The sequence below is a fragment of the Centruroides sculpturatus genome, unplaced genomic scaffold (assembly GCF_000671375.1).
Source record: "Centruroides sculpturatus isolate CEXI.00-Female unplaced genomic scaffold, Cexi_2.0 scaffold375, whole genome shotgun sequence".
NCBI lineage: Eukaryota > Metazoa > Arthropoda > Arachnida > Scorpiones > Buthidae > Centruroides > Centruroides sculpturatus.
Window position 1 is genome coordinate 540759 of NW_019384589.1, and position 11311 is coordinate 552069.

Sequence of the window (11311 nt, forward strand, 5' to 3'; positions counted from 1 at the left end):
AAAAGTCCCGCTGTCCTTGAATTTTGCGTTTTTATAGGATTTTTGCGATCGACTCCTTGTCAATTGGATAGATCTTACATCACCGTTTTCCAATTGGCCATCCACCTGTCTCCAGGTGTAAATGGAGCTTCGTTAAGTTCGTGGAAAAGGTCGGCTGGAGATGGTTTATCCGACACCATCTTTTCGAATCCGATCGCGTTTAATTGTTGACTATGACACCTTCGCTCATCTAGTCATTTTTTTATCTAGTTTCGTTTTGCTTTCTAAACTGCGTCTTAAATATTTTAAATTTTCTTCTTTTTACATCTAAATTTTGGTTTTTCGGTCAACTTTTGATGAGCGTCGACGTCAAAGTCGGGTGTCGCCGATTCGACACTTATATATTTACTTTCCTGACGATTTAACATAACAAATTTTTACATATCTTCCCTTTTTGGGGGAGGGCTATTTCCAGGGCTTCACATATAACCTTACTTTCCTGTTTGTATATAACAGGCAGGAAAGTAAAAATAACATATAAGACTTATGAAATTGAATTCTTATTTATTTTGAAACATTCAAATAATATTATATATATAAATTTATTAAAATATACTTAATTAAACGTATTATAAATAACATGACCATAGACTTTTAACGTACACAGCCTGTAGATAACCTTGCAGAAGATATAAACTAACCTTTGATTAACCCCATTATTTATACAGAAAGATTTCTGGACGTCATCAGTTTATTAATTGGAAATAAATATTTGTGTTTAAAAGTTCGAAATTTCCAATTCAAATTCGATTTATTTCTTATTCACCCGTGCTTAAAAAATAAAAGAAAACTTCGATAATGTTCTAACACTTCGTACAGATGACAATTTAATATAAATTAATGTCTTCTACATCGTCCTGAGCCCTGTACATTGTCTTATACGTGAATATTTTAAATTATAAATGAAATATATATAATATACTAATGTAATTTTTAGTTTTAGTTGTCATTGTTTGTGTTGTAACATTATGCTGTGTAACTGAATCAATTGTAGTGAAAATAAAACATAAATACGATTGAAGTAAATGAAAGGAATGTTTATAACATTAACGTATTATTATATAATAAATAAATGTATAAAGGATATAAAAATAAGTAAGAAGGAAAGGAATAATACGTCACGATGTAACGATATTCATATGTTATCTTCACACAAGTAGTGATTGAAGGGGTTAAAGAGTGAGTATAGATTCTTATACTCCTTTTAATTTATAAACTGAATAATAAAGTACTGTTTTATTTAAGTTAAACATTATTAAATTGTAAAATTAAATTATTTTCTAATAGAAATTGAAAATTTCCTTCTAAGACAGGTGAGGAATAATTTATTTCTAGTGTTTAAAAGTATTAAAATTAATGTTATTTTATAAAATACTTTACATTATTAAGTATAAATCATAATTGTCTATGTATAAGCTATCATTCTGTGGTTGTATGTGGTCAGTTTATATTGTTTATATACACAGGCAATTCAGCTTATGCCACTATTAATTTAGTCAAGTAATTTACTAATGCCAGTATACAAGGAATTTGGTGAATGACTGTTGTAAATACAGACAACTCGGTATTAATTTATACTCTGTGAAGAAATACTGTGTTTTAGAGGTTTAATATATTCATCGATGAGTATCGATCGATCATTAAGTGAAGGATTACCCAAAACTTAGCTAATGAAGTAACTCGGTTAACTGATTTTCGGGTTTTCTGCATATTATTCATGATAACACGCATAATTTGTAGGAACCGTCAGTTAATTACAGTTTAAAAGGAAGAGGGAATGGCGAAAAGTACATTACATTGTACTCGACGAGGTCGATCCATTGTCTTTATGGCCTTTTTATTAGCATTAGTGGCACGCGAATTTGCTATTATAAGCCTACTTACTAGTCATGTGAATAAACTATATACTCTCAGAATGTTTTTTAGTCATTCCTTCAATGTTAGGGGTCCATGAACTATCGCACGTGTAATTAATGGACGGCTCCAAAGACAAAGGTCTTCGCGCTTTTAGAAGCCCTTATGAAAGCACATTTTTATAGATATTGGACCATTGTATAATACCACATTATCATAGACTTTATAGTAATCTGAATGCATTGTACAGAATCAGATGTCTTATGGAAAGAATTTTACATTATACAAGTCGACCCCCCTATAACACTGTTGATTATTCCGTTTTATATGAATTCCATGTTGTACGAGTCACTTAGATTTTACAAATACCTGCACCGGGCTGTGAATGGCTCACGTATTTGTAAAACCTAAGTGACTCGTACAACATGGAATTCATATAAAACAGTGTTATAGGGGGGTCGACTGGTATAAAGTTGAAAGAGTAACAGTTATCGTAACTATTAGTAATGACCAATAGATATATTAATATAATAGCTTATAATAAAAATACATAAATTTCCTTTTTTAAATAAAGCTTTAAAAGGAAGGTTAAATGCTGTATATCACATTATTAATGGATTGAGTTAATGCTGAGTTTTATTCATCATTAATATAAGAAGGAATCTGGTAAATAAACAGTGGATTTTAGGCGAATACCTATTTTTTTTCTTAGCATACACATGGCTAAGATTTTGTATTATTACAGTGAACATTTCTTCGATATCAAAAAACTTCTGGCCACTTTAGAAGACAATGCAATTTGTGTAACTAAAGCCAAGAAAATTTTGAATGACATTTATGTTTAGAACAAGTTTGTGTACATCAAGTGTTATTTCACGTTCATTGGAGATACAGTAGACCCCTCCATAACGCAGGTTCCTAACGTGGCTAAAAAATTGCGACAGTATTCGTATAAAGACGCTAAAAGGGACGCGTAAAACGCGGTAAAACGTCATCGCTGACTCCTGTCGCGACAGGATTGGCCGAATCTGGACCAATAGTAGACGAGCAGCCGAACTACTTACACGCTACGGAGAGTTTAGACGGGTAAGTTGAGTTTATTATCGTCTGTACAGTATGTAAATTAGGTATCGTAAGTCTAATACAGTACTGTAATTTTATACATTTCTTGTGAGAGAAACATTTCTTATTCAACGGCCATAAAAATTATTTATATTAATGATGTCTCCAAAGGTCAACGAATTTTTCGCAGAAAAATAACTTATCAGAAATCGCGGCCGCTGTTTGTTGCGCTGCTCCGCGACGAAAACAAGCTTAAGCAATGGCGACGTCGAACGGTGCACACTCGGTAAGTAATCCTAAAAGTTTTTGTTTATAGCATTGTTTATAGGGATTACTCCCAAAAAAATATACGTATTTTGGAAATGTTGAGTCAAATTAGTCTAAAATCGATTAATTTTATGGAAGAAAACCTTTCAAACAGCCGTAGTACGTAAACTTCACACGTGCCGGGCTGTGATTGGTTCATGTATTTGAGGATTCCTACAACGTAAAATTCTTATAAAGTGGAACGTATCTACCACATTATAGGGAGGTCTACTGTACTATTACTGCTCTTGAAAGTAGTGGGATACTTATGTATGAACAAATTGATCCCCTCAACAGAGCAAACCAGAAACTTTGTGATGCACCAGGCACTTCTGCAAAAAAAAAGTGAAGAAAAAGTTGAAAGCAATGCTTCGAAAGAGACTCAGATTAAAGTGCTTGTTTATTATGGCTGATATTTTGGCAGGAAAGAACAGCAAAACTGAAAGTAAATTCCCACTTCATCTTCTTCCAAAGTTGAAATATTGTCCGTTATCTTCAGTAGATGTGTTCCACGCCTACTGAAGTTAACGGATTATATTCTCTTTCTCTGCGTATAAATTAATTCTCGGTGACAAACGTTGCAACTTTTCTATTGAAAATTTGGAAAAAAGTGCTTGTAATATATTATAAAACTATGGGAAAACAGAGCGAATAAAAAATGTAAAAATAATTGTTTGTCTACTTTTGTGTTTGCATCATTCTGAATACGTGCATTTTTGTTTGGAATATGTTAAATAAAAAAATTCATCCTCTTGATAAGTACGTTAATTGTTCATTGTGCAAATTTTGACCTCCTATTTTTTGCTTATAAAGCTTAAAGACGAAATTTAAGAGCTTATTTTAAGCGCATAAAACGTCACTTTTAAGGGCCTACATGTCCGCTTTCTACTGCTAACTTAAACTGATGACCTCAGCAAATGTATTACGGTAATTCTAGAATTTATTTCACTTCTGAAGTAAGTAAAATATGTTTTATTGCAAATAAGAGAAAAAGTTTATTATTATTATTCTCAGGTGAAGATTTATATTATTCTATAACAGCAAATATCTTCGTTCATAGACTTATCATTGCGTACTTAATGAAAGTATCGTACACACAGAACAATCTTAAGTCAATAATAATACTGTATAAACTTAATTATAAGGTGTGAATTACGAAATGTTTTATACGTATAAGTGAGTAATATGAGTAAATTTTATTCTTGAACAACATACATTTGTAATTAAGTATTGAATTGAACCATTTAAAGTTGAGTGTGTGTGTGGGTGAGAAAGAGAGTAAGGGAAAGTGTGTGTGTGTGTGTGTCTTTGTGAGTGAAAAAGAAAGAGAAAGGGAGAGTTTGTGTGTCTGTGAGAGAGAAAAAGAGAAAGAAAGGGAAAGTTTGAGCGTCTGTAATAAAGAAAAAAAGAGAGAAAGGGAGAGTTTGTGTGTCTGTGAGAAAGAAAAAGAGAAAGGAAGGGGGAGTTTCAGTGTCTGTGAGAGAGAGGGGGATAGAGATAGAAAGAGAGAGAGAGAGAAAGAGAGTGTTTGTATGTGTGTGAGAGAGAGAGAGAGAGAGAAAAGGAGAATTTATTAAATTCACTTGCTTTTATCTCTATATAAAATAATTAGCATACTATGTTCTTGTGTTATACTCGTTCAATGATTTAACAAATTGTCTGTCTCTTTGAGTCACTGATCTACAAGCAACAGTTAGAATATTTTAAAAGAGGGTACATTACGTGAAAAGACCAGTTAGAAAAGAAATCTTGCTTGACGAAAATAGTAAATGTCACTCCCAAAAATTAATTAGAATCAAGGATTTACACAAAAATTTTGAGGTTTTGTACAGAAAACATCATATTTGTAGTAGCGTAACTAGAATCGAATTAGGAGAATGCAAACTTATATTTACTCCTGTACCAGTGTGGGTGTATCCACTAGATCAGTGAATGAAGAGTTAACTCTTACATTTGCATAAGTGTATTTGTTATATTCAAATCTTTTCCCCTGTACCCATTTTACTTAATTTATTTACTTACATAGGTAAGAGAGCCTGAGCTCTCTAGGCACCTATCTGGTTACGCTACTGCACGTTTATATGCTTTAGTACTTACTTTTCACTATAAAACTATGTTTAAATTACTTCTAAAATTAATCTCACTCTATTGAAACTTTAAGAAAAAAATTAAATCTTATGGTGAAAATATTAAACCGTTTAATTTTATTTTTTAATTAATTACTGTTATCAGGAAGAAGACAACTTTGCAAAAGATTATTTAAATTCATTATCGAAGAGAAAATGGAGAGAGTGATATTTGGTGTTGTGGATTACATTGTCTTCAGTTTAATGCTCTTCCTGTCAGCAATGATTGGGGTATATTTTCGATTTACAGGAGGCAAACAGAGGACTACTAACGAATTCTTTCTTGGAAGTAGAGACATGGGTGTCATCCCAGTAGCTTTTTCTATGATGACTAGTTATTTTTCAGCCACTGGTATGCTTGGAATATCATCAGAGACTTATTTATATGGATTTCATCTAACAGTTCAATGCCTTGTTAGCTTCATCGCTACACCCATTGTAATTTATGTCTATCATATCGTTTTTTACGAATTAAAACTCATTACTGTTAATGAAGTAAGTTAAAATATTTTGAAATGTTTAAATAATAGATAATAATTATTAATTATGGAATTAAAATTTATAGTATATTAATAGAAGATTCGGAAAATTTGCTAGATGGACGACAACAATTATTTTCATGTTGCAAACGGTAAGATTTTTTTGGTGTTTTATATGGTGTTTTGGTGGTGGATCTTGGACCACTAAGTCTATTTAATGCCTTATTACATGTGAAGGAATATATAATTGAAACATTTTTAAAATTTTAGTTACTCTACTGTGCCGTTGTGCTCTATGCTCCAGCACTAACTTTAAGCATAGTAACAGGAATTTCACTATGGGCATCCATATTATCTGTTGGAATTGTCTGTACATTTTACTGCACTCTGGTAATTTCTTCGTTTAATTATACCCTATTACTTAAAAATACAATGAATTGAAATTTAATATATCATTTCAGGGTGGTATCAAAGCTGTAGTATGGACAGACGTCTTTCAAGTGATTTTAATGTATACCACTGTCATGGCTATACTTGTTAAAGGATGTATGGATGTTGGAGGATTCGGTGAAATGTGGAAAATTTCAGAAAGAGGAGGAAGAATAACAGTACCAAAGTCATTATTATACCATTGTGTACAATAGAAATATCGATATTACACTATTAACTCGAGTTTTGTTTTTACAGTTTCGACTTTGATTTAACGAATAGGTATGGATTCTGGTCATTACTGTTTGGAGGATTTTTTTTCCATTTAGCTGTTAATTCTATAAATCAAACACAAGTACAGAGGATGATGACACTTGGAAATCTCAAGAAATCCAGGCTGTAAGTATATTTATCTATCAAAATTCTATTGTGTTTAAAACAAGTTGATACAATGCACATATAATAAAATACTATAATATTTAATGTATCCTAAAAACATTATTAATTTTCTTTCACGACGTGCCCTAAAACTGTCTTTCCAGCACAGTCCTATTGTATTTAAGTGAAGCCAACACTGTACACTAATTAAACCCTGTATTTGTATTTCAGTTTTCCATATCTTCCTCTGTTAATCCTCTCTTATTTATGCTTTTCCTCTCTTTTACTACACGTATTGCATACAAAATGACCTCCAAACAACGGCCATTTTTCACGTTCCCGTCATTGTCCGTTCTTTAAAGGTTTGACTGTATCGATATAGTAAACTTTTATTTACGTTAATTTGAAAAATAATCAAAATATTCAGAGTTGTATAATGGAATATTTAATTTCCCATTAAGAAAATGAATTTCCTACAATATTATAATCCTTTCTCGTTGTTTTTTATTTATACAGATCTATTTACGCAACTCAACCAGTTTTGATATTATTTATACTCGGACTTTCTCTGTGTGGTTTAGTAATTTACGCCAACTTGGGGCAATGTGATCCAATTTTGAGGCCTAAAGAAACTGGCATTACAGCTTCAGATCAGGTAAAGTAAAAAATATATACAGGATGGGGGAAAAGTAACTAGGCATTAAGATATTATTATAATTTCTACATCTTTCCAGCAAAATGCAATATAAGTTATATGTCTTGTAAAATTCTAAGAGGAAACATTGATTCATACCTTAAAATTTAATGTACGGACTGGTGCCATTCACCAACTTCCTCAAACCACTAGAAATCGTGACTTGAATGGACGTCGAATTGTCTGTGTTTCTGTATTCGAACCTGTGGCCATTTTAGTTTCGAATGACAGTTTTTATTTGTTTCCGAACGGATTCTGACATAACATTCCTTTACCACTTCTGCACAGCATAATTGCTATGATTTTCACACCTCATAGCGTGCATCAGTCTGAGCTCTCTCCCGAATAGACAAGCGGCCATATTTTATGTTACTGTACTAAGTCCTCTCTCGGCTATTGTCTACATCATGATGCAAGAATTATAAAGACGCATTCATTAATATACACGTGCTCATAAATATCATTATGATTGCTTTACTAATATAAAATTTATAGTAAAAAATTTCTCAATACCCTAGTTACTTTCCACCCAACCTATTTAGAAAGTATATATAAAAATTTATCTGATATATTATTAATTTTTTTAGATACTTCCATATTATGTCATGCAATCTTTAGGAAAATTCCCAGGTTTGCCGGGATTATGCGTTTCTGGTATATTTAGTGCATCAATTAGCACAATATCATCCGGTGTTAACTCGTTATCCGCTGTAACATTAGAAGATTTCATTAAACCATATTGTTGCAGCGGGCGTTTAACAGAATCTAAGGCCTCTTACATAATGAAAATCTTAGGTAAATTACATTTTAATTATGAAAATCTTTAACTAATTGACAAAAATGTTATCTTGAGTAACTATTTTGCTATTTTTAGTGCTAGTATATGGACTTTCTTGTATATTGCTCTCATACTTGGTAGAGCAGCTGGACGTTCTGATGCAAGTTTCAGTTACCATTCTTAGTGTACTTGGAGGACCAATCTTTGGAGTATTTACGTTAGGAATGCTGTTCATTAGACCAAACGAGAAGGTATAATAACTCTAAATTCAGTGAATTTTAAACTAAATTTCGATCATAAAACTTCTATTTTACGTTACAGGGTGCCGTTACTGGTGTCGTTATATCGAGCGTACTGTTTTTATGGCTAGGAATAGGGAATAACTTAGCACAGTTCAAAACTACAAAATTACCACAGACAATTATGGAATGTGATAACGTAACTCAAGCTATTAATATGACAATAAGTCATAATTTTACATACGTGGACGAGAGGTGAGGTGCAAATTTACTTCTTAAGACACGTGAATTTCGATGGAAGTTTCATTGTTAAACTTTTAAAAACGTAATAAATTAGAACGTGTAGACTGTCATTCATCCCTTTACCATTGTGTACGAAGCCACTAGAGCTGTGATAAAGAATAAACGATCAAGATGTACAGGGTCTCGTATGGGGCCTGAGATAAAGAGGGACCCTTCTGCAGTTTTATTTACGAAGAAATGAAATAAGTAGAATGTTCCCTTATATATAATTATTTTGTAGATATTTTATATTTTAATTCAGCACTTTTCGGGGGTGGAATTAAGATTACACGTGCTTATCTGTTTATAGTATCAATCGGAACACGAGATTGTTTTGCTGTTTTTAAGCAAAGCTAATAAACTTATCATTGTTTATCGTTGAAACTTTCAAATTATCTTTAAAACACTTACGATTTGTAGTTAAAAATATTTATTTTTAATTAACTTAATCAATAATATATTAAATATTTTCGAATATTTCAGAGATATATTTCCATTATACAAAATATCTTACTGGTGGTTTGCAGTTTTCTCTACTGTTTTAACTGTAATTATTGGCTATTTTGTCAGCTTAATTACTGGTAATTTACCTTTAAATAGTATTTTATGCTATAAAAGTATTAGATTTAATACTAAATTGTATTCATTTCTCAACAGGACCAAAGAAAACTGTTGAAAAAGAATTATTAACTCCAGCGGCGAGATGGTTATACGGTTACAATAAATCGAATCTTGAAAAAGAATTAAAAGTATTGTGTTAATTAATTTGTAATTAATTACAATTAACATAATTTTTATGTAACTAATTTCATATAAACAATTTAGATGGAAGTTTTTCAAGATTCAACGCATCATATGTAAAAGACTAAGAAGATATTTAATTATAATTAAAATTTTTTCAATTTATTGTAAATTACAATTAAAATTTNAAACGTTTATTTTGTGTATATTTTAAAATAAATTTTAATGTTAAAACATTGTGTTAGATACTTTCATATCTCTACAAGAACAAATTAAGTTTTACATTCGAAATAACCGTAAAAATATCCATAAATACATACAAAGTAGAATGTACTATTCGTCAATATGTCTGTCTGTTTGCTAAAGTCTTAAACCCTTTGTCTGATCCTATCCAAGTTTACCACAATGCTGAAAATGTGGTCATTTTGATCCATACATTGTCTTTCAATTTAATTAATTGGTGACATGACACTTTCCTAGAACTTAATAATTGAAGATTATTATGGAGATTGAGGTGTGAAACCATTCTAAAGACTTTAGAGGAGTTGTTCGTGCACATACTTTAAGTGTTTATATTCCTGTATTCCACTTCTTCAAAGTGTAATATCGAATAAAGGCATTATATAATGGATCTTAAAACTGTGTGGCACCAACTATTATGTTATGTTATTTAAAAACTTTTTATACTATTGTATAAAAGCTTAATTGTTAAGGTAAGGATGAGTTTTATAATAGAAATAAAATGATAAATGCTAATAACGAATAAAATCTTAAAATTTGACCCACTCGAGATATGACATATAACTTACTCTATCTCCCGACCCCCTTGACCTTTAACTACCAAAAGATTAATATCATCAATCTTCCTTATACCCTAACCACCCTACAAAATTTCGGAAACTTTCGACCAGGAGTTATTTTTTAAATTGGAGAAAACAACACGTTCACCCCACAAACAGACACATAAACATACACATACTAACATCCACACACAGAAAACTCCCCGAATATTTTGTCATTTATCGATACTTAAAAGTCATATGTCCAAAAGTGCATAAATCTTTGGGGGAGGGTCATTTGTTTTTGACCTATTGTAAGAACGCCGATTGGGGGGGAGATTTTTATTCCCTACCGTCGGGATGGTCTAAGGTCTTAGCGTATGTGGGTGGCGGTTTTTATAGGCAGCAAAGACAAGTGTTTACAAAGGTAAACCGTTTATTTCGGACGAATATGCTTACACAATTTTCAGGCTTCGGTGCTGGTCTTGCGTTGTTGAGAATTTCGGTGGTGATCCGGTGCGTCGTCGTAGGGGCCCCTGGACAGTGTTGAGAAAAAAAAAAGTTCGATGTCTCGAAAGTCGATGCACGAAAGATGAAGATACACGAATACAACAGAAGTATAGGTGGAAGTCTTGGTGGAAGTAGAAATCAAGTAAAAAAGTCCCGCTGTCCTTGAATTTTGCGTTTTTATAGGATTTTTGCGATCGACTCCTTGTCAATTGGATAGATCTTACATCACCGTTTTCCAATTGGCCATCCACCTGTCTCCAGGTGTAAATGGAGCTTCGTTAAGTTCGTGGAAAAGGTCGGCTGGAGATGGTTTATCCGACACCATCTTTTCGAATCTGATCGCGTTTAATTGTTGACTATGACACCTTCGCTCATCTAGACATTTTTTTTTCTAGTTTCGTTTTGCTTTCTAAACTGCGTCTTAACTTTTAATATTTTAAATTTTCTTCTTTTTACATCTAAAATTTGGTTTTTCCGTCAACTTTTGATGAGCGTCGACGTCAAAGTCGGGTGTCGCCGATTCGACACTTATAATTTGCTTTCCTGACGATTTAACATAACAAATTTTTACATATTTTTCCTTTTTGGGGGAGGGCTATTTCCAGGGCTTCACAT

General features: G+C 32.1%; 2 protein-coding genes across 4 annotated transcripts in view; both read left to right on the forward strand.

The window, feature by feature from the left end:
- Positions 1–1011: 1011 nt before the first annotated feature.
- LOC111624718 (putative sodium-dependent multivitamin transporter) lies at positions 1012–9576 on the forward strand. Of its 3 annotated transcripts, XM_023367632.1 has the most exons (14): positions 1206–1218; positions 1327–1352; positions 5494–5882; positions 5953–6018; positions 6137–6256; positions 6328–6482; positions 6554–6694; positions 7190–7328; positions 7955–8162; positions 8242–8396; positions 8467–8639; positions 9150–9247; positions 9324–9415; positions 9492–9576. In XM_023367632.1, the coding sequence occupies exons 3-14, from the start codon at positions 5544–5546 to the stop codon at positions 9525–9527; spliced, it is 1722 nt and encodes a 573-aa protein (XP_023223400.1). In that variant the 5' UTR covers positions 1206–1218; positions 1327–1352; positions 5494–5543; the 3' UTR covers positions 9528–9576. The 3 variants fall into 3 exon arrangements, with proteins under 3 accessions (XP_023223401.1, XP_023223400.1, XP_023223399.1); XM_023367633.1 differs by lacking the exon at positions 1327–1352 and having other exon boundaries at positions 1012–1218; XM_023367631.1 differs by lacking the exon at positions 1206–1218 and having other exon boundaries at positions 1306–1352.
- A 1202-nt stretch (positions 9577–10778) lies between these two features.
- The window catches only part of LOC111624708 (putative sodium-dependent multivitamin transporter), an 8170-nt gene continuing 7637 nt past the window's right edge, over positions 10779–11311 (forward strand). The window contains exon 1 of the mRNA XM_023367616.1: positions 10779–10838. Coding sequence (XP_023223384.1) covers positions 10779–10838 — 60 coding nt within the window. The remainder of the gene's footprint in view (positions 10839–11311) is intronic.